General features: G+C 68.6%; 1 protein-coding gene across 2 annotated transcripts; it reads right to left on the bottom strand.

Annotated features, from left to right (window-relative positions):
• Positions 1–44: 44 nt before the first annotated feature.
• On the bottom strand, positions 45–16,999 carry PEAR1 (platelet endothelial aggregation receptor 1). Of its 2 annotated transcripts, XM_064475165.1 has the most exons (23): positions 16,844–16,999; positions 15,485–15,662; positions 15,005–15,098; positions 14,803–14,907; positions 13,048–13,148; positions 12,871–12,963; positions 11,974–12,220; positions 11,774–11,888; positions 11,538–11,674; positions 10,506–10,718; positions 9,811–9,985; positions 8,822–8,942; positions 8,578–8,741; positions 8,359–8,461; positions 8,126–8,272; positions 7,790–7,918; positions 6,724–6,852; positions 6,424–6,639; positions 5,834–5,943; positions 2,955–3,066; positions 2,756–2,809; positions 1,526–1,717; positions 45–329 (listed from the first exon to the last, which is right to left on the bottom strand). In XM_064475165.1, the coding sequence occupies exons 3-23, from the start codon at positions 15,094–15,096 to the stop codon at positions 178–180; spliced, it is 2,907 nt and encodes a 968-aa protein (XP_064331235.1). In that variant the 5' UTR covers positions 15,097–15,098; positions 15,485–15,662; positions 16,844–16,999; the 3' UTR covers positions 45–177. The 2 variants fall into 2 exon arrangements, with proteins under 2 accessions (XP_064331235.1, XP_064331234.1); XM_064475164.1 differs by lacking the exon at positions 15,485–15,662 and having other exon boundaries at positions 15,005–15,097; positions 16,844–16,998.
• Between the last annotated feature and the right edge of the window lie 4,746 nt (positions 17,000–21,745).

Here is a 21,745-nt window from a genome sequence, read left to right as displayed (position 1 = left end):
CCCCCCACCCCATGCCGGTGCCGCAGCAGCCCTGGCTCACACCACAGTCACACCCCTTTATTCACACACACCCACCCCCCCACACACACCCCCCAGCCCTGGGGACAGTCAGGGGCCCCCGGCCCCCCTGGGGTGCGGTGGGGGTGTCCCTGGCCCCCCGCCCCCCACGGTTGGTCCTCAGCGGTCCTTCCTGCGCAGCGGCGGGGACGGCGGGTAGTGGCGGGCGGGCGGCACGTCGTAGTGGCTGGGGATGTGGCTGTTCTTGGGGGAGTCGTAATGGCTGGGGGGGGCTGCGGGGGTGACGCCTTCGGCCCCTTCGGGGCAGCTCTCTACGGGGACAGGAGTGGCTGCGAGGGGCCATGTCCCCCCGAGGGACGTGCAGCACCCATCACCGGGGCTGTGACCCCCCCCAAGGCCATGCAGCACCCACCACTGGGGCCGTGACCCCCCCCCAAGGCCATGCAGCACCCATCACCGGGGCCGTGACCCCCCCCAAGGCCATGCAGCACCCATCACCGGAGCTGTGACCCCCACCCAAGGCCATGCAGCACCCATCACCGGGGCCGTGACCCCCCCCAAGACCATGCAGCACCCATCACCGGGGCCGTGACCCCCCCCCCAAGGCCATGCAGCACCCATCACCGGGGCCGTGACCCCCCCCAAGGCCATGCAGCACCCATCACCGGGGCCGTGACCCCCCCCCCAAGGCCATGCAGCACCCATCACCGGGGCCGTGACCCCCCCCAAGGCCATGCAGCACCCATCACCGGGGCCGTGACCCTCCCCCCCAAGGCCATGCAGCACCCATCACCGGGGCCGTGACCCCCCCCCAGGGACATGCAGCACCCATCACCGGGGCCGTGACCCCCCGCCAGGGACGTGCAGCACCCATCACCGGGGCCGTGACCCCCCCCAAGGCCATGCAGCACCCATCACCGGGGCCGTGACCCCCCCAAGGCCATGCAGCACCCATCACCGGAGCTGTGACCCCCACCCAAGGCCATGCAGCACCCATCACCGGGGCCGTGACCCCCCCAAGGCCATGCAGCACCCATCACTGGGGCCGTGACCCCCCCAAGGCCCTGCAGCACCCATCACCGGAGCTGTGACCCCCCCCAAGGCCCTGCAGCACCCATCACTGGAGCTGTGACCCCCCCCAAGGCCATGCAGCACCCATCACCGGGGCCGTGACCCCCCCAAGGCCATGCAGCACCCATCACCGGGCCGTGACCCCCCCAAGGCCATGCAGCACCCATCACCGGGCCGTGACCCCCCCCAAGGCCATGCAGCACCCATCACCGGGCCGTGACCCCCCCAAGGCCATGCAGCACCCATCACCGGAGCCGTGACCCCCCGCCAGGGACGTGCAGCACCCATCACTGGGGCCGTGACCCCCCCAAGGCCATGCAGCACCCATCACCGGGCCGTGACCCCCCCAAGGCCCTGCAGCACCCATCACCAGGCCGTGACCCCCCCCCAGGGACATGCAGCACCCATCACCGGGCCATGACCCCCCCGGCCGTACCCTCCTGGGACGGCTCCTCGAGGAGCCCGATCTCGGCGTACGACATCTCCCGCCGCACCGGGGATTTCATCTCGACGTAGCTGCCCTCGGGGGCCCTGGCGGGGCCGGGGGGGGGCAGCTCCTTGATGGTGGCGTAGGGGTTCTCGCTGGCCAAGGAGCCGGCGCTGGCCCCCGGCCCCCCCGCTGTGGGATCTGCAGGGGAAGGAGTTGGGGGGCTCCCCACGGCGGGGAGCGCAGGGGAGCCGTGCCAGGAGAGTCCCGGCCCCGGCTCGTTCTTGTCCCAGCCCTGCATCTTCCCCTTCCCAGCCCCATCCCAGTCCCATCCCCATCCCAGTCCCATCCCCATCCCGATCCCAGTCCCTTCCCATCTCACCTCAGTCCCATCCCCATCCCATCCCAGGCCCTTCCCATCTCATCGCATCCCAGTCCCATCCCCATCCCATCCCATCCCAGTCCCTTCCCATCCCAGTCCCTTCCCATCCCAGTCCCTTCCCATCCCCATCCCATCCCATCCCAGTCCCTTCCCATCCCAGTCCCTTCCCATCCCCATCCCAGTCCCATCCCAGTTCCTTCCCCATCCCATCCCCATCCCATCCCAGTCCCATCCCATCCTGATCCCAGTCTCTTCCCAGTCCTATCCCATCCTGATCCCAGTCCCATCCTGATCCCAGTCCCATCCCGATCCCAGTCCCATCCCATCCCCATTTCAATCCCAGTCCCTTACCATCTCACCTCAGTCCCATCCCCATCCCATCCCAGGCCCTTCCCATCCCCAGCCCTTCCCTTCTCATCCCAGTCCCATCCCAGTCCCATCCCCATCCCCATCCCCATTCCCATCCCCATCCCATCCCATCCCCGGCCCTTCCCTTCTCATCCCAGTCCCATCCCAGTCCCATCCCCATCCCCATCCCCATTCCCATCCCCATCCCATCCCATCCCCGGCCCTTCCCTTCTCATCCCAGTCCCATCCCCATCCCCATCCTGATCCCAGTCCCATCCCATCCCCATCCCCATCCCCATTCCCATCCCCATCCCATCCCATCCCCGGCCCTTCCCTTCTCATCCCAGTCCCATCCCAGTCCCAACCCATCCCCATTCCCATCCCCATCCCATCCCCATCCCCGGCCCTTCCCTTCTCATCCCAGTCCCATCCCCATCCCATCCCCATCCCATCCCAATCCCAGTCCCATCCCAGTCCCATCCCAGTCCCATCCCAGTCCCACCCCGTACCTTTGCCGTAGCACTCCCCCAGGCTGCAGGTGTAGCTTCGGTCCAGCTGCCCCCCTGCCAGGCAGCAGATTTCGGGGTCCCCCCCTTGCTCCATTCCACCCCCCCCAGCCCAAACCCCTTCTGTGACCCAGAAGGGACCCGGGTGCCCACCGTGCTCCGGCCAAGGCTCCCCCCCCCGGCCCCCCCGGCCCCCCCTTACCCCTGGGGCCCAGGGCTGGCGCCCCGAGGTGCTTCCAGTCGGGGGGCAGCGTGGCGTGGCCTTCGGGGCCGTAGGGCCTCTCCACGCCGGGGAAGAGCTGGCTGCCGGGCACCTGGAGCCCAAAGGGAGGGGTTGGCCAGGAGCGGGGCTGTGCCGTGCCGGGGGGCACCGTGCAACGCCACGGGGCACCGCGCAACGCCATGGGGCACCGCGCAACGCCATGGGGCACTGTGCAACGCCACGGGGCACCGTGCAACGCCATGGGGCACCGTGCAACGCCACGGGGCACCGCGCAACGCCACGGGGCACCGCGCAACGCCATGGGGCACCGTGCAACGCCATGGGGCACCGTGCAGCACCATGGGGCACCGCGCAACGCCATGGGGCACCGCGCAACGCCACGGGGCACCGTGCAGCACCATGGGGCACCGCGCAACGCCATGGGGCACCGCGCAACGCCACGGGGCACCGCGCAACGCCATGGGGCACCGCGCAACGCCATGGGGCACCATGCAACACCATGGGGCACTGTGCAACGCCACGGGGCACCGCGCAACGCCATGGGGCACCGTGCAACGCCATGGGGCACCGCGCAACGCCATGGGGCACCATGCAACACCATGGGGCACTGTGCAACGCCACGGGGCACCGCGCAACACCATGGGGCACCGCGCAACACCATGGGGCACTGTGCAACGCCACGGGGCACCGCGCAACGCCATGGGGCACCGTGCAACGCCATGGGGCACTGTGCAACGCCACGGGGCACCACGCAACACCATGGGGCACCGTGCAACGCCATGGGACACCGCGCAACGCCATGGGGCACTGTGCAACGCCACGGGGCACCGCGCAACACCATGGGGCACCGCGCAACACCATGGGGCACTGTGCAACGCCACGGGGCACCGCGCAACGCCATGGGGCACCGTGCAACGCCATGGGGCACCGCGCAACACCATGGGGCACTGTGCAACGCCACGGGGCACCGCGCAACGCCATGGGGCACTGTGCAACGCCACGGGGCACCACGCAACACCATGGGGCACCGTGCAACGCCATGGGACACCGCGCAACGCCATGGGGCACCGCGCAACACCATGGGGCACCGTGCAACGCCATGGGGCACCGTGCAGCACCATGGGGCACTGTGCAACACCATGGGGCACCGCGCAACGCCACGGGGCACCGTGCAACGCCATGGGGCACCGCGCAACACCATGGTGCACCGTGCAACGCCATGGGGCACCGTGCAGCACCATGGGGCACCGCGCAACGCCATGGGGCACCGTGCAACGCCATGGGGCACCGTGCAACACCATGGGGCACCGCGCAACGCCATGGGGCACCGTGCAACACCACGGGGCACCACGCAACACCATGGGGCACCGTGCAACGCCATGGGACACCGCGCAACGCCATGGGGCACCGTGCAATGCCATGGGGCACCGTGCAACGCCATGGTGCACCGTGCAACGCCACGGGGCACCGCGCAACGCCATGGGGAACCGTGCAATGCCATGGGGCACTGTGCAACGCCATGGGGCACCGTGCAACGCCATGGGGCACCATGCAACGCCATGGGGCACTGTGCAACACCACGGGGCACCGTGCAACGCCACAGGGCACCGTGCAACGCCATGGGGCACCATGCAACGCCATGGGGCTCCGTGCAACGCCACGGGGCACCGCGCAACGCCATGGGGCACCGCGCAACGCCACGGGGCACCGCGCAACGCCATGGGGCCCCGTGCAATGCCATGGGGCACCACGCAACGCCATGGGGCACCGCGCAACGCCATGGGGCACCGCGCAACGCCACGGGGCACCGCGCAACGCCATGGGGCACCGTGCAATGCCATGGGGCACCATGCAACACCACGGGGCACTGTGCAACGCCACAGGGCACCGTGCAACGCCATGGGGCACCGCGCAACGCCATGGGGCACTGTGCAACACCATGGGGCACCGTGCAACGCCACGGGGCACTGTGCAACACCATGGGGCACCGTGCAACGCAACGGTGCACCGTGCAACACCGTAGGGCACCCTGCAATACCAGGCTGCACCATCATGGTGCACTGTGCAGCCCCACGGTGCGCTGTGCAACACTGGGTTGCACCGTGCTGCACCATAGGGTACTCCATGCAACACCACGGTACACCATGCAACACCGTGCTGTGCCGTGCAACACCGTGGTGCACAGTATAACGCCGTGCTGCACCATAGTGCACCATGCAACGCAACGGTGCACCGTGCAACGCCATGGGGCACCATGCAACACCATGGGGCACCGTGCAACACCATGGGGCACCGTGCAACACCATAGTGCACCATGCAACGCAACGGTGCACCGTGCAATGCCATGGGGCACCATGCAACACCATGGGGCACCGTGCAACACCATGGGGCACCGTGCAACACCATGGGGCACCGTGCAACGCCATGGGGCACCGTGCAACGCCATGGGGCACTGTGCAACACCATGGGGCACCATGCAACACCATGGGGCACCGTGCAACACCATGGGGCACCGTGCAACACCATGGGGCACCGTGCAACGCCATGGGGCACCGTGCAACGCCACGGGGCACCGTGCAACACCATGGGGCACCGTGCAACGCCATGGGGCACCGTGCAACGCCATGGGGCACTGTGCAACACCATGGGGCACCGTGCAACACCACGGGGCACTGTGCAACGCCATGGGGCACCGTGCAACGCCACGGGGCACTGTGCAACACCATGGGGCACCGTGCAACACCACGGGGCACTGTGCAACACCATGGGGCACCGCGCAACGCCATGGGGCACTGTGCAACGCCATGGGGCACCGTGCAGCACCGCGGGGCACCGTGCAACACCGCGCCGCGCCGTACCTTGAGGGAGCTGGCCCTGTCGCGGGGGCCGGGGGCCGGCGGCGTGCACTGGGACAGCGTGTGGTAGCTGGGGTTGGAGTAGTAGTGCGGGTGGTGGCTCGGTGGCACGTCTAGGGGGGACAGAGGTGTCAGCACGGCGAGGCCACCGCGGCACGGCGAGGCCACCACGGCATGGTGAGGCCACCGCGGCACGGCGAGGCCACCGCGGCACGGCGAGGCCACCAGCGGCACAGTGAGGCCACCAGCGGCACAGTGAGGCCACCACGGCACGGTGAGGCCACCACTGGCACAGCGAGGCCACCGCGGCACGGCGAGGCCACCACTGGCACAGCGAGGCCACCACTGGCACGGTGAGGCCACCACGGCACGGCGAGGCCACCGCGGCACGGCGAGGCCACCACTGGCACGGTGAGGCCACCACGGCATGGTGAGGCCACCAGCGGCACGGTGAGGCCACCAGCGGCACGGTGAGGCCACCGCGGCACGGCGAGGCCACCACTGGCACGGTGAGGCCACCAGCGGCACAGTGAGGCCACCACGGCATGGTGAGGCCACCGCGGCCACGGCCACATCCCCGCCGCCGGGCTCACCTGGCACCATGTAGTCGGAGGTGTCCGTCTGTCCCGCCGTGTAGGCCACGGCCAGGTGCCGGCTCTCCTTGCCCTTCCGCCGGTGACGGTGACACAGGACCACGGCCACCAGGGCCACCAGCAGGGCCACCAGGGCCACCAGGCTGAGCACCACCCCCAGGGTGCTGTCGGCCGCCGGTGGGGCCGGCACGATGGTGTAGGGCTGCTCGGGGGTCCCTGGGGGGGGTAGGGGGGAAAGACACGGGCCTTAGGGTGGGGAGCCCAGTGGGATCCCCCCACCCCCGCCCCGCACCCACTCACCGGCCTCGCAGAGGGGCCCGATCCTGCCGGGGGCGCAGGGGCACGTCCCGCTGGCCGGGTGGCACGTGGCGTTGTGGGGGCAGCGGCAGAGCTGGTCACAGCGGAGCCCGAAGGTGCCGGGGGGGCAGGCTGTGGGGGCACAGGGCGTGGGGCAGCCGGAGCCGTACGGCCCGGCACCGTATGGCTCCGTGCGGGGACAATCTAGCGCCATACTGGGACCATATAGGTCCATACTGCCCGGGACCACATCTCTCCATACTGGACCCATTTAGCTCCATACCGGGACCATATAACTCCATACTGGGCACATACAGCTCCATACCAGACCCATATGGCTCCATACTGGGTTCATACTTCTCTGTAGTGGGCCCATATAGCTCCATGCTGAGCCCATACAGCTCCATAGTGGCCCTGTACAGCTCCATACTGGCCCCATATAGCTCCATACTGGACCCATATAGCTCCATACTGGGCTCATACAGCTCCATACTGGACCCATTTAGCTCCATACCGACCCATATAACTCCATACTGGGCACATACAGCTCCATACCAGACCCATATGGCTCCATACTGGGTTCATACTTCTCTGTAGTGGGCCCATATAGCTCCATGCTGAGCCCATACAGCTCTATAGTGGGCCCATATAGCTCCATACTGGGCTCACACCGCTCCATACTGGGCCATACAGCTCCATACTGGGCTCATACCGCTCCATACTGGGCCATACTGCTCCGTACCAGACCCATACAGCTCCATACTGGGCCATACAGCTCCATACCAGACCCATACAGCTCCATACCAGACCCATACCGCTCCATACTGGGCCATACAGCTCCATACTGGGCCATACAGCTCCATACTGGGCCACACCGCTCCATACTGGGCCACACCGCTCCATACTGGGCCATACAGCTCCGTACTGCCCAGGACGGAGCTGGGTAGGGGCAGCCCCTGTGGCCCCGGGCAGTTCCCCCTCCCTCCCTTGTCCCCAGGACCCCCAGACTGGCTCCGGGGGGTGCAGCCCCTGGGGTGGGGGTGGGGGGTCCCCCCGTGCCGGGCTCTACCTTCGGCGCAGAGCGGCCCGGTCCAGCCGGCCGGGCAGCGGCAGGTCCCCTCGGCGGGGTGGCACGTCCCCCCGTGGCGGCACAGGCAGGGCTGGGCGCAGGCGGCCCCCCACGAGCCGGGGGCGCAGGCTGGAGGGGCGAGGGGTGAGGTGAGCCCCCCCACTTCCCTCTCCCCACAGCCCCCCGCTCCCAGCGGGGGCCGCCGTACCCCACCGGCGCTTGCCGTAGCGGCTGGGTGGGCAGGCTGGGGTGAGATGAGCGTGTCCGGTCTCAGCCCGGGGGGGGTCGGGGTGGGGGGTGGGGGCGCAACCCGGGGGTTTTTGGGGGGGCACTCACTGCGTTGGCAGGTGGGGCCGCGGTACCCCGGGGCGCAGGTGCAGGAGCCGTCCTGGGGCGAGCAGACGGCCCCGTTGCGGCAGGAGCAGGGCGTGCGGCACCCCCGGCCCCAGAAGCCGTGGGGACAGCTCTGCTTGCACTGCGGCCCTGCGAGGAGGATGAGCGATGAAGGCCGAGGGTTTTGGGGGACACACACACACATAGCGGGGTCCATCCCTGGACCCCCCCCTTACCCGTCCAGCCGGGCAGGCAGCGGCACTCCCCCGTCGCTGGCTCGCAGCCGTCGGCGTAGGCGCAGTCGCAGCGCTGCCCGCAGCCCACCCCGAACGTCCCGTTCTGGGGTACGGGGACATGTCGGGGTGCAGGGAAGGGTGGGGGGGGGTGGTATCAGCTCCGGGGACGGTGGCACCGAAGCCCGGCGCAGGCGGCAGCGGCGCAGAGGCGGGACTCACCGGGCAGGGGTGCAGGCAGCGGGGGTCCTGCCAACCCGGGGGGCAGCGGCAGGTCCCGCTCTGGGGGTCGCAGGGAGCCCCGTGGGCGCAATCACAGCTCCGGTTGCAGCCGGGACCCCAAGTGCCGGCGGGACACGGCTTCGAGCAGTGGGGGCCGTGCCAGCCTGTGGGGTGAGGGGGGCAGCGGGGTGGGCATGGGGAGGGGGGGGTCAGGGACCCCCACCCCACCCTGGGGGTCACCCACCTTCCTTGCAGAGGCAGGAGCCGTCGAGGGGGGAGCAGGCGAGGGCGTGCTGGCAGGAGCAGCGCCCCGAGCAGTTCACCCCAAAGGTGTCGGGGGGGCACAGGGAGGAGCAGTGCTCGTCCTGGGAGGGGGGGGTGTGAGGAATTCAGGACAGCCGGGACCCCTCCTCAGGGCTGGGGAGAGGAATCCCCCATCCCTCCTCTTGGCATCCTGGTGCTGGAGGGAGGGTGGGTGACCCCAAAACCCCACCCCACCATGGGAACCCCAAGCTGGCCCCGAAGTTGTCTGCATCCCCCCCCCCGCAGGGATTCCCTCCCCCCCAAAAAAAGGGATACCCAGACCCCAAAGTGCCCCCAGAGATAACATGGGCCCCCAACCCATCCCCAAGGACACCTGGACCCCTGAGGTCCCCCAGGGATGCCCAGCCCTGCCCTCCCCCCAAACCCCCAAGACCCCGACTCTCTCCCCCCAGAACCCCCAGACCCCCACTATCCCCCCGACCCCGGCCAGGGATGCCCAGACACCCTCACACTCCCCCCACAGGACCCCATTCTCCCCGCCCAGCATCACCCAGACCCCCACTCCCCCCCCACCTAGAACACCCGAGACCCCTATTCTCCCCACCCCAGACCCCCACTCTCCCCCCTGAACCCCCAGGTCCCCGTGGCCCCCCACCAGGGATGCCCAGACACCCCCACTCTCCCCCCCAGAACCCCATTCCCCCTTCCCAAGGATGCCCAGACACCCTCACGCTCCCCCCCCAGAATGCCCCCAGAACCCCCCTAGACCCCCATTCTCCACCCCTAGAACACCCCAGACCCCCACACTCCCCCCCGAACCACCCAGACCCCCTTTCTCCCCCCAGACCCCCACACTCCCCGCCCCCCCCCCGAACTCCCAGACCCCCACTTCCCCCCCGAGGGACGCCCAGCCCCCTCCCCAAGCTGCCCCAGGACCACCAGCCCCCCGCGCCCCCCGTGTCCCCGCACCGTGTAGCCGGGGGGGCAGTGGCAGAGGCCGGTGGTCCCGTTGCAGACCCCCCCGTGGAGGCAGAGGCAGGCCTGCAGGCAGCCGGCCCCGAAGGAGCCGGGGGGGCAACTCTCGTTGCAGAAGAGCCCGGCCCAGCCGGGGCGACAGACGCACTCCCCGAGTAACGGGTGGCAGCTGGGGGGACCCGCTCAGCACCCCAGTGCTCCCAGTATGGGGCACTGGGTGTGCTGGGAAGGGGCTTTACGAATGGCGGGGGGCACAAAGCACCTGCCCCGGGGTGGGGGGATTAACGTCCCCCTGTCCACCCAGCCAGCACCCTGATTGCGAGGTGAGGATGATGGGGGAAAGCGAGGGTGGTGGGGGAGATGAAGATGATGGGGGGGAGAGAGGATGATGAAGGGGGGAAGAGATGAGGATGATGGGGGGGAAGAGATGAGGATGATGGGGGGGAAGAGATGAGGATGATGGGGGGGAGAGATGAGGACGATGGGGGGGAAGAGATGAGGACGATGGGGGGGAAGAGATGAGGACGATGGGGGAAGAGATGAGGATGATGGGGGGAAGAGATGAGGACGATGGGGGAAGAGATGAGGATGACGGCGGGGGAGAGATGAGGACGATGGGGGAAGAGATGAGGACGATGGGGGGAGAGATGAGGACGATGGGGGGAGCCGGGGTGGCCCGGGGGTCCCACCTCAGGCTGTGCTGGGGGTGGCAGAGGCAGCGGCTCTGGCAGCGGGGGCCGTAGAGGCCGGGCAGGCACTGGCGCTCCTCGCAGCGGCTGCCCTGGAAGCCGGCCTTGCACAGGCAGCCCCCGTCCACGTGGAAGCACTGGCCCCCGTTGGCACAGTCGCAGCTCTCCTGGCAGTCCTGCCCGTACCGCCCCCCCGGGCACTTCTCCTGGCACCTGCGGGGTGGGGGGTGACTGGGGGTGACATGGCCAGGGTGGCTCCTGGACCCCGCAGCGCCCCAAGCAGAGGCCGTCCAGCTCATTGCATGCCAGGCTGGGGGAATTGGGGTGGCAGCAGCGGGGCTGGGTGGCCCCGTCCCCATGGGCCCCTTCTCCGTGTACCCCCAGCCGTCCGCTGTAGCCCTGTGCCCTGACCCTGTGTGCCCCCTCCCTGCGCCCCCCACCTCCAGTTGCCCCCAGCCCCCTGTGCCCCTGTCCCCTTGTACCTCCATCCTTCTGCCCCCCCATTTCCCCATGTCCCCCATCCCCGTCCCTCCATCCCTCTGCCCCTGTCCCCCTGCCCCCCCATGTCCCCACCCCCCTGTCCCCCATACCCCCAGTCCCCTGCCCCCGTTTCCCCATGTCCCCACCCCGCTGTCCCCCTGTACCCCCAGTCCCTTGCCCCCCATTTCCCCATTTTCCCCATGTCCCCCATCCCCTGTCCCCCAGTCCCCATGTCCCCCGTCCCCTGCCCCGCCATTTCCCTGTCCCCCCGTACCCTACCCCCCATTTCCCTGTCCCCATGTCCCCTGTCCACCTGCCCCCATTCCCCTGTACCCCCCTCCCCCTGTCCCCTGTCCCCCCATCCCCACATCCCTTTGTGTCCCCCGCCCCCCTGTACCCCATCACCCTGCCCCCCCATCTCCCAGTCCCCACATCCCCCTGCCCACCCATCCCCCTATACCTCCATATCCCCCTGTACCCCCACGTCGCCCTGTCCCCCCCTCCCCCTGACCCCCATCCTCCTGCACCCCCCACGCCCGGTGCCCCCCTCACTGCTCTCCGGTGAAGCCGGGGGCGCACTGGCACTGCCCCCACCGAGGGTCGCACTGGCCCCCGTTGTGGCAGCGACACTCGCCCTGGCAGCCGGGGCCGAAGCGCCCGGGGGGGCACGGCACGGAGCAGATCTCCCCCTGCGAAAGAGCGCCGGGGTCGGCAGGGGAAACTGAGGCAGGCACCGCCTTTGGGGGGCGGGCAGCGGGGATGGGGAGGGGGGGACGCAGCCCACCTACCATCCATCCGTGGGGGCAGATGCAGGTGCTGGTGTTGGCGGGGTAGCAGATCCCCCCGTTCTGGCAGGGGCAGGGGCTGTCGCAGGGTGTCCCCTCGGGGCAGGGCACCTCGCAGCTGTGGGGAGGGGGGCGTGGGGTGGCTGAGACCATCCCCCACCCTGGGGGGTGGGGGGAACACAGAGCGAGGGGTCCCTACTCACAGGGGTCCGGCCAGCCCCGCAGGGCAGCGGCAGGCGCCGGTGGAGGCGTTGCAGGGGGCCTGGTGGTGGCAGGGGCAGGGCAGGCGGCAGCCCTGGCCGTAGGTGCCGGGGGGGCACGGCTGGCGGCAGAGCGGGTCGGCGAAGCCGGGGGGGCAGGAGCAGGCCCCGCTCAGGGGGTCGCAGGGGGCCCCGTGGTGGCAGTCGCAGCGGTGCTGGCAGCCCGGCCCCCACGACTGCTCGTCACACTCTGCATGGGGGAGACCACCGGTACCTCCCTGTCCCCATCCCCATCCATCCATCCCCGTCCCCATCCATCCACCCCTGTCCCCATCCAGCTCCATCCCATCTTCTTCACTAATTTACCTCCATCCCCATCCTAATCCCATTCCCATCCATCCATCCATCCATCCATCCATCCATCCATCCATCCCTCCCTCCCATCTTTGTTACCACCTTATCCCCATCCCAATCTCTCCCCATCCCATCCCCATACCCAACCCATCTTTATCACCATCCTATCTCCATCCCAATCTCCATCCCCATCCCAAGCCATCCCCTTTCCCATACTATTTCCATCCCATGTGTATCCCATCCCGACCTCTCTCATCCCATCTCCATCCCAGCCCATCCTCTAGCGCCACGCTCTTCTCCTTCTCCATCCCATCCCCATCCCACCCCCTTCCCCATCCCAACCCACCCCCATCCCATCCCACCCCCTTCCCCATCCCATCGCCCATCCACATCCCATCCCCTCCCCTCCCATCCCCAGGCACCGCCAACCCATCCCACACAGCCCACCCAGCCCTCCAGGGATACCCGCTGCCCACCCTGCCAGCCCCAGCCGGGGGTCCCCACCTCCGTGACCCCACCCCCAGCCCCCCGACACCCATCGCTCACCGCTGGAGCAGTCAGTGCCCCGCCAGCCCGGCTCGCACCGGCACAGCTCAGGAGCCACGCACCGCCCGTGGATGCACTCCTGGGTACAGCGTGCTGTGGGGACACATGGGGGGGGGCGGGATGAGCCAGGATAGGGTCCCCAGGGGCCCCCCAAATCATCCCACTCGCCCCACTCACGGACACAGGTGTCCCGGCTCTCGTAGTAGCCCTGGCAGCACTGGTAGCGCCTCCGGTACTCGGTGCGCACCGCCTGCCGGTACTCGGTGCGGTACACGATCCTGCGGCCCACACCGGTGCGTCAGGGCGGGGGCACCCCCTCCAGCCCCCCCAAAGACATGGGGACACCCCGCAGTGGGACAGACCCCCTCCAACCCCCCATACCCACGGGGACAGCCCACACTGGGACAGCCCCGCTCCATCCCCGCCCCCCATGGCACTGAGGACACCCCACAGTGGGACACACCCCCTCCAGCCCCCCCAAAGACATGGGGACACCCCGCAGTGGGACAGACCCCCTCCAACCCCCCCAAAGACATGGGGACACCCCGCAGTGGGACAGACCCCCTCCAACCCCCCATACCCACGGGGACACCCCACAGTGGGACAGACCCCCTCCAGCCCCCCCATACCCACGGGGACACCCCGCAGTGGGACAGACCCCTCCAGCCCTCCCATACCGACGGGGACAGCCCACAGTGGGACAGACCCCCTCCAGCCCCCCCATACCCACGGGGACACCCCGCAGTGGGACAGACCCCTCCAGCCCCCCCATACCCACGGGGACACCCCGCAGTGGGACAGACCCCCTCCAACCCCCCCATACCCACGGGGACACCCCACAGTGGGACAGACCCCCTCCAACCCCCCCATACCCACGGGGACACCCCGCAGTGGGACAGACCCCTCCAGCCCCCCCATACCTATGGGGACACCCCGCAGTGGGACAGACCCCTCCAGCCCCCCCATACCCACGGGGACACCCCACAGTGGGACAGACCCCCTCCAGCCCCCCATACCCAAGGGGACACCCCGCAGTGGGACAGACCCCTCCAGCCCCCCCATACCCACGGGGACACCCCGCAGTGGGACAGACCCCCTCCAGCCCCCCATACCCAAGGGGACACCCCGCAGTGGGACAGACCCCTCCAGCCCCCCCATACCCACGGGGACACCCCGCAGTGGGACAGACCCCCTCCAACCCCCCCATACCCACGGGGACACCCCACAGTGGGACAGACCCCCTCCAACCCCCCCATACCCACGGGGACACCCCGCAGTGGGACAGACCCCTCCAGCCCCCCCATACCCAAGGGGACACCCCACAGTGGGACAGACCCCTCCAGCCCCCCCATACCTATGGGGACACCCTGCAGTGGGACAGACCCCTCCAGCCCCCCCATACCCACGGGGACACCCCGCAGTGGGACAGACCCCTCCAGCCCCCCCATACCCACGGGGACACCCCGCAGTGGGACAGACCCCCTCCAACCCCCCCATACCCACGGGGACACCCCGCAGTGGGACAGACCCCTCCAGCCCCCCCATACCCAAGGGGACACCCCGCAGTGGGACAGACCCCTCCAGCCCCCCCATACCCAAGGGGACACCCCACAGTGGGACAGACGCCCTCCAGCCCCCCATACCCACGGGGACACCCCGCAGTGGGACAGACCCCCTCCAACCCCCCCATACCCACGGGGACACCCCGCAGTGGGACAGACCCCTCCAGCCCCCCCATACCCAAGGGGACACCCCACAGTGGGACAGACCCCCTCCAACCCCCCCATACCCACGGGGACACCCCGCAGTGGGACAGACCCCTCCAGCCCCCCCATACCTATGGGGACACCCTGCAGTGGGACAGACCCCCTCCAGCCCCCCATACCCACGGGGACACCCCGAATTCCCCCGGGGGGGCCGGGGTACTCCCACCTCTGCTGCAGGCAGGGCAGGGGGGACCCCAACACCCGGGGGCAGGGCTCGGCGGAGGCCACGGCGTGGGGTTTGGTGTAGGACTCCTTCACCGCCGCCGTGTAGCTGTCGAAGGGAGACGATGTGGGGTGACGGCAGGTCTTGGGGCAGGGTGGGGGTGTCCCGCCATCGTCACCCCCAGCCCCCCCCACCCCGGTCCTACCTCTCCCAGTAGCTGCAGACGTTGGGGTCGCTGGGGCGGAGGGCGGCCAGGAGGCAGGCGTGCATCGCCAGCGCCGCGGCCCGCAGCACCATCCTGCGCGGGGGGACAACGGCTTTCGCCCTCGGCCTCGCCGCGGTCCCGCTCCCCACCCACGGCCTCGGCTCCGGCGCAGGATCCGGCCTCCCCGCGGGCTCGGCTTCGCATTCCTCCGCAGCCCCCACCCCGGCCCCCGCTGCTCCCCCCACCCCACCCCGCCCCGCCCCGCGCCAAGGGGAAACTGAGGCACGGCCACCCGGGTGGCCCCACGCGGCCCCATCCCAGCATCCCGAATCGCCCCGGGATCGCATCCCGCCGTCACCCTAACCCCTCCCGCCACACCCCATCCCAGCGCGGGGTGCTGCGGGTGAAGTGGGGGGGGGGGGAATGGGGGGGGGGGGGGGTACCCTGGCACGGCGCCGCGTGGCCCCGTTTCAACCCATCCCGTGTTTATTCCCAGTTATGTTTCCTGGATCCGTCAGCTTCTTGCTCAACCCAGCGATGGTCCGGCTTTGCCGGGGCGGCTCTGGGATCACCGCCAGCCTTGGGGCCGGACTGGGGGGGGGTCATCGAGCCCCCTGAGCCCACCGTGCCGTGTAGTACCGGGCCGCGTGTTTTACGGCTAAACACCCGCGTTGTTGGGGGAGGAAACAGAGGTTTCCTGGTCGGCACAGCTGGATTTACGGCCGCTTCCGTGCCGCTCCGGCTGTGGGACACCCCAAAGGTGCCACCCCCAGCAGCCCCCCCCGAGTCCTTCCTCCCCCTCGCCTGGGCCTGTGCTGCGGTTTAGGGCCAGATAAGGGGGCGGAGGGAGGGAACGACCCCCCCGCCTATTCCTGGAGTGGCTAATTTTGGGTGGAAAAACCGTTTAGTGGGAAAGTTTCCCACTGTTTCCCTTCAGCTCCCACAGTAAGAAATTAATTGCTCATCTGCAGGAGAAATTCCCTCCCCTGGACCCTCCCGGGGAAGCAGATTCGGGGGGACCCCCCCAGGCCTCCCCATGGCCCCGCTGCCAGCCCCAGCCCCTGCTTCCAGCAATGTGGGGGGGCTGAGGGGGGTGGTCCCAGCATCGCTGCGAACAACAGGAACCGCTGGGAGATGCTGGCAGGAAAAGCGAGGAGTCATCAAAACACGCCGGTGGGCCCCATCTGCTCCTCACTGGGGGGGTCCAGACATGGGGAAGAGCCCCCCCAAGGTTGTCATAATGGCAAGAGACACCCCCCCAAGAGCTCCCCACCCCACGGGTGCCCCTGAGCACCCCCTGAGCAGGATGGGGAGCATTGCCCGCCAGTGATAAGGCACAGAATGGCTGGGGTGGGGGGAGCGTGTGACCGGGGCGAGGGTAGGGGACACCAGGGGACCAGCCCTGCCCCGTCCCTGTGGGGGACACGGTGCTGGGCCCCCCCCGAAGCCGCTATCTGTGCCCCCCAGTGCTTCCTCCACCGCAGCCCGAGGGCTGACACGTTTCCTCTGGGGGCTGCGAACCCGAACCCGCAGGGATGGGGCTGGGTGAGGATGAGGGGGATGAGGGTCAAGGTCAAGGTCAGGGTTCGGGTCAGCAATGGGGTCACCGTGGGGTGGCGCAGCACCGTCCCCCGCCCCATCCGCCGTCCCCCTGCCACCGCCCCCATGCCACTGTCCCCTCGCCTCGGCCACAGGGACCCGCCATGTCCCCAAGCCCCCCGCCATGGCACTGGGGACCATCCCCTTGGCTTCACCGTGGCGGGGCACGGCAAAAAAAAACCCCCCCAAAACGCCCTCCCGGGACCCGGGGTGCCCCGGGCTGGGGACGGTGGCACTGACCTGGCCGGGGGCCGCGGCGGCGGGCAGGGTCGGGGGGCGACGGCCCCACGCGGGGCTGGCCTGGCCGATGGGCTCGGCCGGCCGGGACGGCGCAGCACAGCCGTCGGAAGCGGAGGGAGGGCCGGAGCCACTCTCAGGAAGTTTGGACGTGGAGACAACTACGGAAAATGGAAAAAAAATAAAAAACCTTAGAGTTTTTTTCTTTTTTTTTTCTTTTTCTTTTTCTGGCCAGAAACCAGCAGGTTTTGGAACAACAACATCGCTGGGGCCGCTCGCACACGGTGCTGGGTGGGGAGGGGGTCCACGGGGACGTCGCGGTACGGCTCCTTGGCCAGGCCCCGGTGCTGGAGGGTGTCTCCATCCCCCCCGGGGGGGCTGTGGGGACCCACGACCCCCTCGGCAGCGGGGCCAGCCCTGCCCGCCCCACGGCCAGCGACTGTGGGACTCTGCGCGGGAGCAGACGGGGAGCGTGGCTCTGCCAAGGGCGGCGAGGTCTGCGCCCCTCCCCGGGGGTCCCCACCCGGTGCTGGCACCCATGGGTGCGGGCATTGATCCGGGGTGTCCCGCGGGAGCAGGGTGAGTGACGGGGCCCCCGGCCGAGGGGCTGCTGCTCTCGTGCTGTGAGGGGCAGTGGGGACGGGGGTCTCCTTCGGCTTAACAGCAGCATCTGGTGGCAGCACAGAGCAGAGCCCGAGCCTGGTGCCCGGCATCCCGGGCACGCATCATCCTGCGTTCCGGGCATGCATCATCCCGGCATCCCTGCATCCCGGGCACGCATCATCCCAGCATCCTGGGCATGCACCATCCCGGCATCCCGGGCACGCATCATCCTGCGTCCCGGGCATGCATCATCCCTGCATCCCTGCATCCCGGGCACGCATCATCCTGCATCCCGGGCATGCATCATCCCTGCGTCCCGGGCACGCATCATCCCTGCGTCCCGGGCACGCATCATCCCTGCGTCCCGGGCATGCATCATCCCTGCGTCCCGGGCATGCATCATCCCTGCATCCCGGGCACACATCATCCCTGCGTCCCGGGCATGCATCATCCCTGCGTCCAGGGCATGCATCATCCCTGCGTCCCGGGCATGCATCATCCCTGCATCCCGGGCACGCATCATCCCTGCGTCCCGGGCATGCATCATCCCTGCATCCCGGGCACGCATCATCCCTGCGTCCCGGGCATGCATCATCCCTGCGTCCCGGGCATGCATCATCCCTGCATCCCGGGCACGCATCATCCCTGCATCCCGGGCATGTATCATCCCTGCGTCCCGGGCACGCATCATCCCTGCGTCCCGGGCATGCATCATCCCTGCGTCCCGGGCATGCATCATCCCTGCGTCCCGGGCACGCATCATCCCTGCATCCCGGGCACGTATCATCCCTGCGTCCCGGGCATGCATCATCCCTGCATCCCGGGCACGTATCATCCCTGCGTCCCGGGCACGCATCATCCCTGCGTCCCGGGCACGCATCATCCCTGCATCCCGGGCACGTATCATCCCTGCGTCCCGGGCATGCATCATCCCTGCGTCCCGGGCATGTATCATCCCTGCGTCCCGGGCACGCATCATCCCTGCGTCCCGGGCACGCATCATCCCTGCATCCCGGGCACGCATCATCCCTGCGTCCCGGGCACGCATCATCCCTGCGTCCCGGGCACGCATCATCCCTGCGTCCCGGGCACGCATCATCCCTGCGTCCCGGGCACGCATCATCCCTGCGTCCCGGGCACGCATCATCCCTGCGTCCAGGGCATGCATCATCCCTGCATCCCGGGCACGTATCATCCCTGCGTCCCGGGCATGCATCATCCCTGCGTCCAGGGCATGCATCATCCCTGCATCCCGGGCACGTATCATCCCTGCGTCCCGGGCACGCATCATCCCTGCGTCCCGGGCACGTATCATCCCTGCGTCCCGGGCACGCATCATCCCTGCGTCCCGGGCATGCATCATCCCTGCGTCCCGGGCACGCATCATCCCTGCGTCCCGGGCACGCATCATCCCTGCGTCCCGGGCACGCATCATCCCTGCGTCCCGGGCACGCATCATCCCTGCGTCCAGGGCATGCATCATCCCTGCATCCAGGCATCCCAGGCACACATCATCCTGCATCCCGGGCATGCATCATCCCGGCATCCCGGGCACACATCACCCCAGGATGCTGGCATCTCAGGCATGCATTGTCCCCACATCCCGGTATCCTGGGCACGTGTCATCCCCGCATCCCGGGATCCCAGGCACACATCATCCCTGCATCCCTGCATCCCAGGCAGACATTGTCCTCACATCATTCCTGCATCTCAGCATCCTGGGTACACAATATCTGCGCATCCCAGGATCCCGGGCACACATCCCCACATCCCAGCCTCACATCGTCCCCGTGTCCGGGACACGGCGTCCCTGCCTCTCGGCATCCCAGGCACACACCATCCCTACTTTGCAGGATCGCTGGCCATGCCTTTCCTCTGCATCCCGGGATCCCCGGCCATACATCATACTCATATCCTGGGACCCTCAGCCATCCCTCACCCCTCCATCCCTGGGACCCTCAGCCATCCCTCACCCCTCCATCCCTGGGACCCTCAGCCATCCCTCACCCCTCCATCCCTGGCTCCCCAGCCATATATCACACCTACTAACCTACATCCCAGCCTCCTGACCACATATCCCACCTACATCCCGGGATCCCCAGCCACGTGTCATCCCCCATCCCGTGACTCCTGGCCCAGCAGCTCAGCACCACGCGTGTCCCCCCCCGTGCCCAGCCGCCCCCCGCTCCCACCGAGCACACGTACATTAGCCGGCCTCAACTGATGTCAAGGCGCCGTTAATTGCCTCTCCTCGTTACAGTAATAGCTCTAATCACTCATAACGATTTTCACGTCCCAGGGTGGCTTAGCTGCGCCCCCCTCCACCCCCCGCCCCGGGGCTCCATTAGGATCAAGCCCACCCGCAGCTGGGGGGTTCGCTGTGGCCGCCCCGAAATGGTGCTTCCCGGCGCAGGGCTGGGCACGGAGGCCGCGGGGGCTGCGGGCACGGAGGGGTCCCAGGCTGGGGACATCAGGGCCAGGACAAGCTGGGGACATCCAGAGCCAGGGACCTGGTGTGGAAGTGACCCCTCCCCACCACCACCACCACTAATGCTCTTAAATAAAGTGTCCCCAGGGTGGCGGGGAAATATTGCTCAGGGACACTTCAGCGGCACTTCAGCTGCGCCTCAGCGCCGAGATGCCTTTGCATCCGAGACCCCTGGTGCCGGAGGGGATGGGGACCTCCAAGTGCACTTAGGGGCAGCTGGGGGCTGCTGGGGGTCCAGCCAGCGCTCAGCAACCCCCAGGAGCCGCGGTGCCGGGACGCAGCTGCTTCTCCAGCCCTGATGTCCCACAAAACCATCCACCCCCTCCTTGGGCAGGGGGAGGCCTTGAAACACAGACTTGCCCTCAATGGGGGGACCTGGGGGTCCCCTTAGAGGCTTCTGGGGGGTTGGGACCCTCCAGGGAGCAAACCCAGCCCCACCAGGGTCCGAGCCAGCAGCACTGGAGAGGAGAAGGGTGGCTCAGCCAGGGTGAGACCCCCCTGTGCAGGATGCCGTGGACCACCAGCGGCTCTTTACAGCTGTGTTGGCTGCAAGGGGGCAGAATCGGGCCCGGGACCCCCCCAACCCTCTTTAACCCTCGCTAGCGGGGCCAGGCCGCGGTGCCGCTGGGGCGGGCAGCTTTGCCAGGGAGCGGAGCCGTTAATTACCTCATTGCCAGAGTCCATTACCGCTCCCCCCGGAGCGGGGGAAATGGAGAAACTGCGGCAAGAGATGGTGGGGGGGGTGGAAATAAAATCAATCAAGGATGAACCCTTCAGGGAGAGGGGCTTAGGAGGGGGCTTAACCCTTCCCTGACCACCCTAAGGGGGAAACTGAGGCACGGCGGCGGGGAAGCCCACCTTGCTTGGGGGGGAGGGGGGGGTCACCACCATGCACGGTCCCTTTTGGGGCGTTGGTCTGCGGCAATCTGCAGCGTGGGGCTGGAAAAGCTCAAGGTTGTAATCTTGTTCCTTCCTCAAATTAGATAAGAGGGAAAAAAAGGCCATAAATCAGCGCGGGCAGCGATTAGAGAGACCCCAAGGAAGCAGGTGGGGGGCTCTGCCAGCCGGGCCGCGCTCGAGCGGGGCCGCATCCTGCCCACGCCAGCTCCCCACGTCCCAGGGCTGGACCCCCAGCGAGGATTTGGGGCCGGACGGAGGGAGCAGAGCCTCGGGCTGGATCCAGCCCCGCTGCGGGCTTTGGGGATGGATTACGGACTGGGAGCTGGGGGCGGCTCCCCACTTCTTGTTGGGCTTCACCCAGCCCCGGCCACCCAGCACATCCATGCGCCGCGCCTGCCCCGAGCCCCTCAGCACCCGCTGCGGACCCCCCCCGGCCGCTCACCGCCGTGCCTCAGTTTCCCCTGCCACCCCGCTTTCCTCCTGCTTATCTCGGGTCGCGGTGGGTAACAAAGGAGCTGCCAGGGCCCTGTATGCGCTGCCTAATTAGCCAGATGAAATCAGTTCAGCTCCATTACGGTCAGATCCAGGTCTCAACCATTACCAAGGCGGCCGGAGAGCCCGGGGAAGGATGACGGAGTGGTCGCTACAGGGCATGCGATAACCCCCTGGCTCCGATGAGGGGGCGCGGGGAAGGGAGGACTTTGCCCTTCGATGGGGCCGGGGGGGGTTGGCTTTGTCCTGCAAAGTCCCTTTCCCCCTTCCCTGGAGCCCTTGGCAAGGGGACCCAGGCATTCAGGCCGGGGTATGGCGTGAGCATCCCTGGAGGGATGCCCAAGGGTGTTCCCATGGCACAGCCAAAAAATCCCTCTCTGGGCTGGGGACAGGGACCTTGGCCCTGTGTCCTGGACACCCAT

Source organism: Phalacrocorax carbo, chromosome 28, assembly GCF_963921805.1.
Source record: "Phalacrocorax carbo chromosome 28, bPhaCar2.1, whole genome shotgun sequence".
Classification (NCBI taxonomy): domain Eukaryota; kingdom Metazoa; phylum Chordata; class Aves; order Suliformes; family Phalacrocoracidae; genus Phalacrocorax; species Phalacrocorax carbo.
This window is presented reverse-complemented; position numbering and strand designations above follow the sequence as displayed.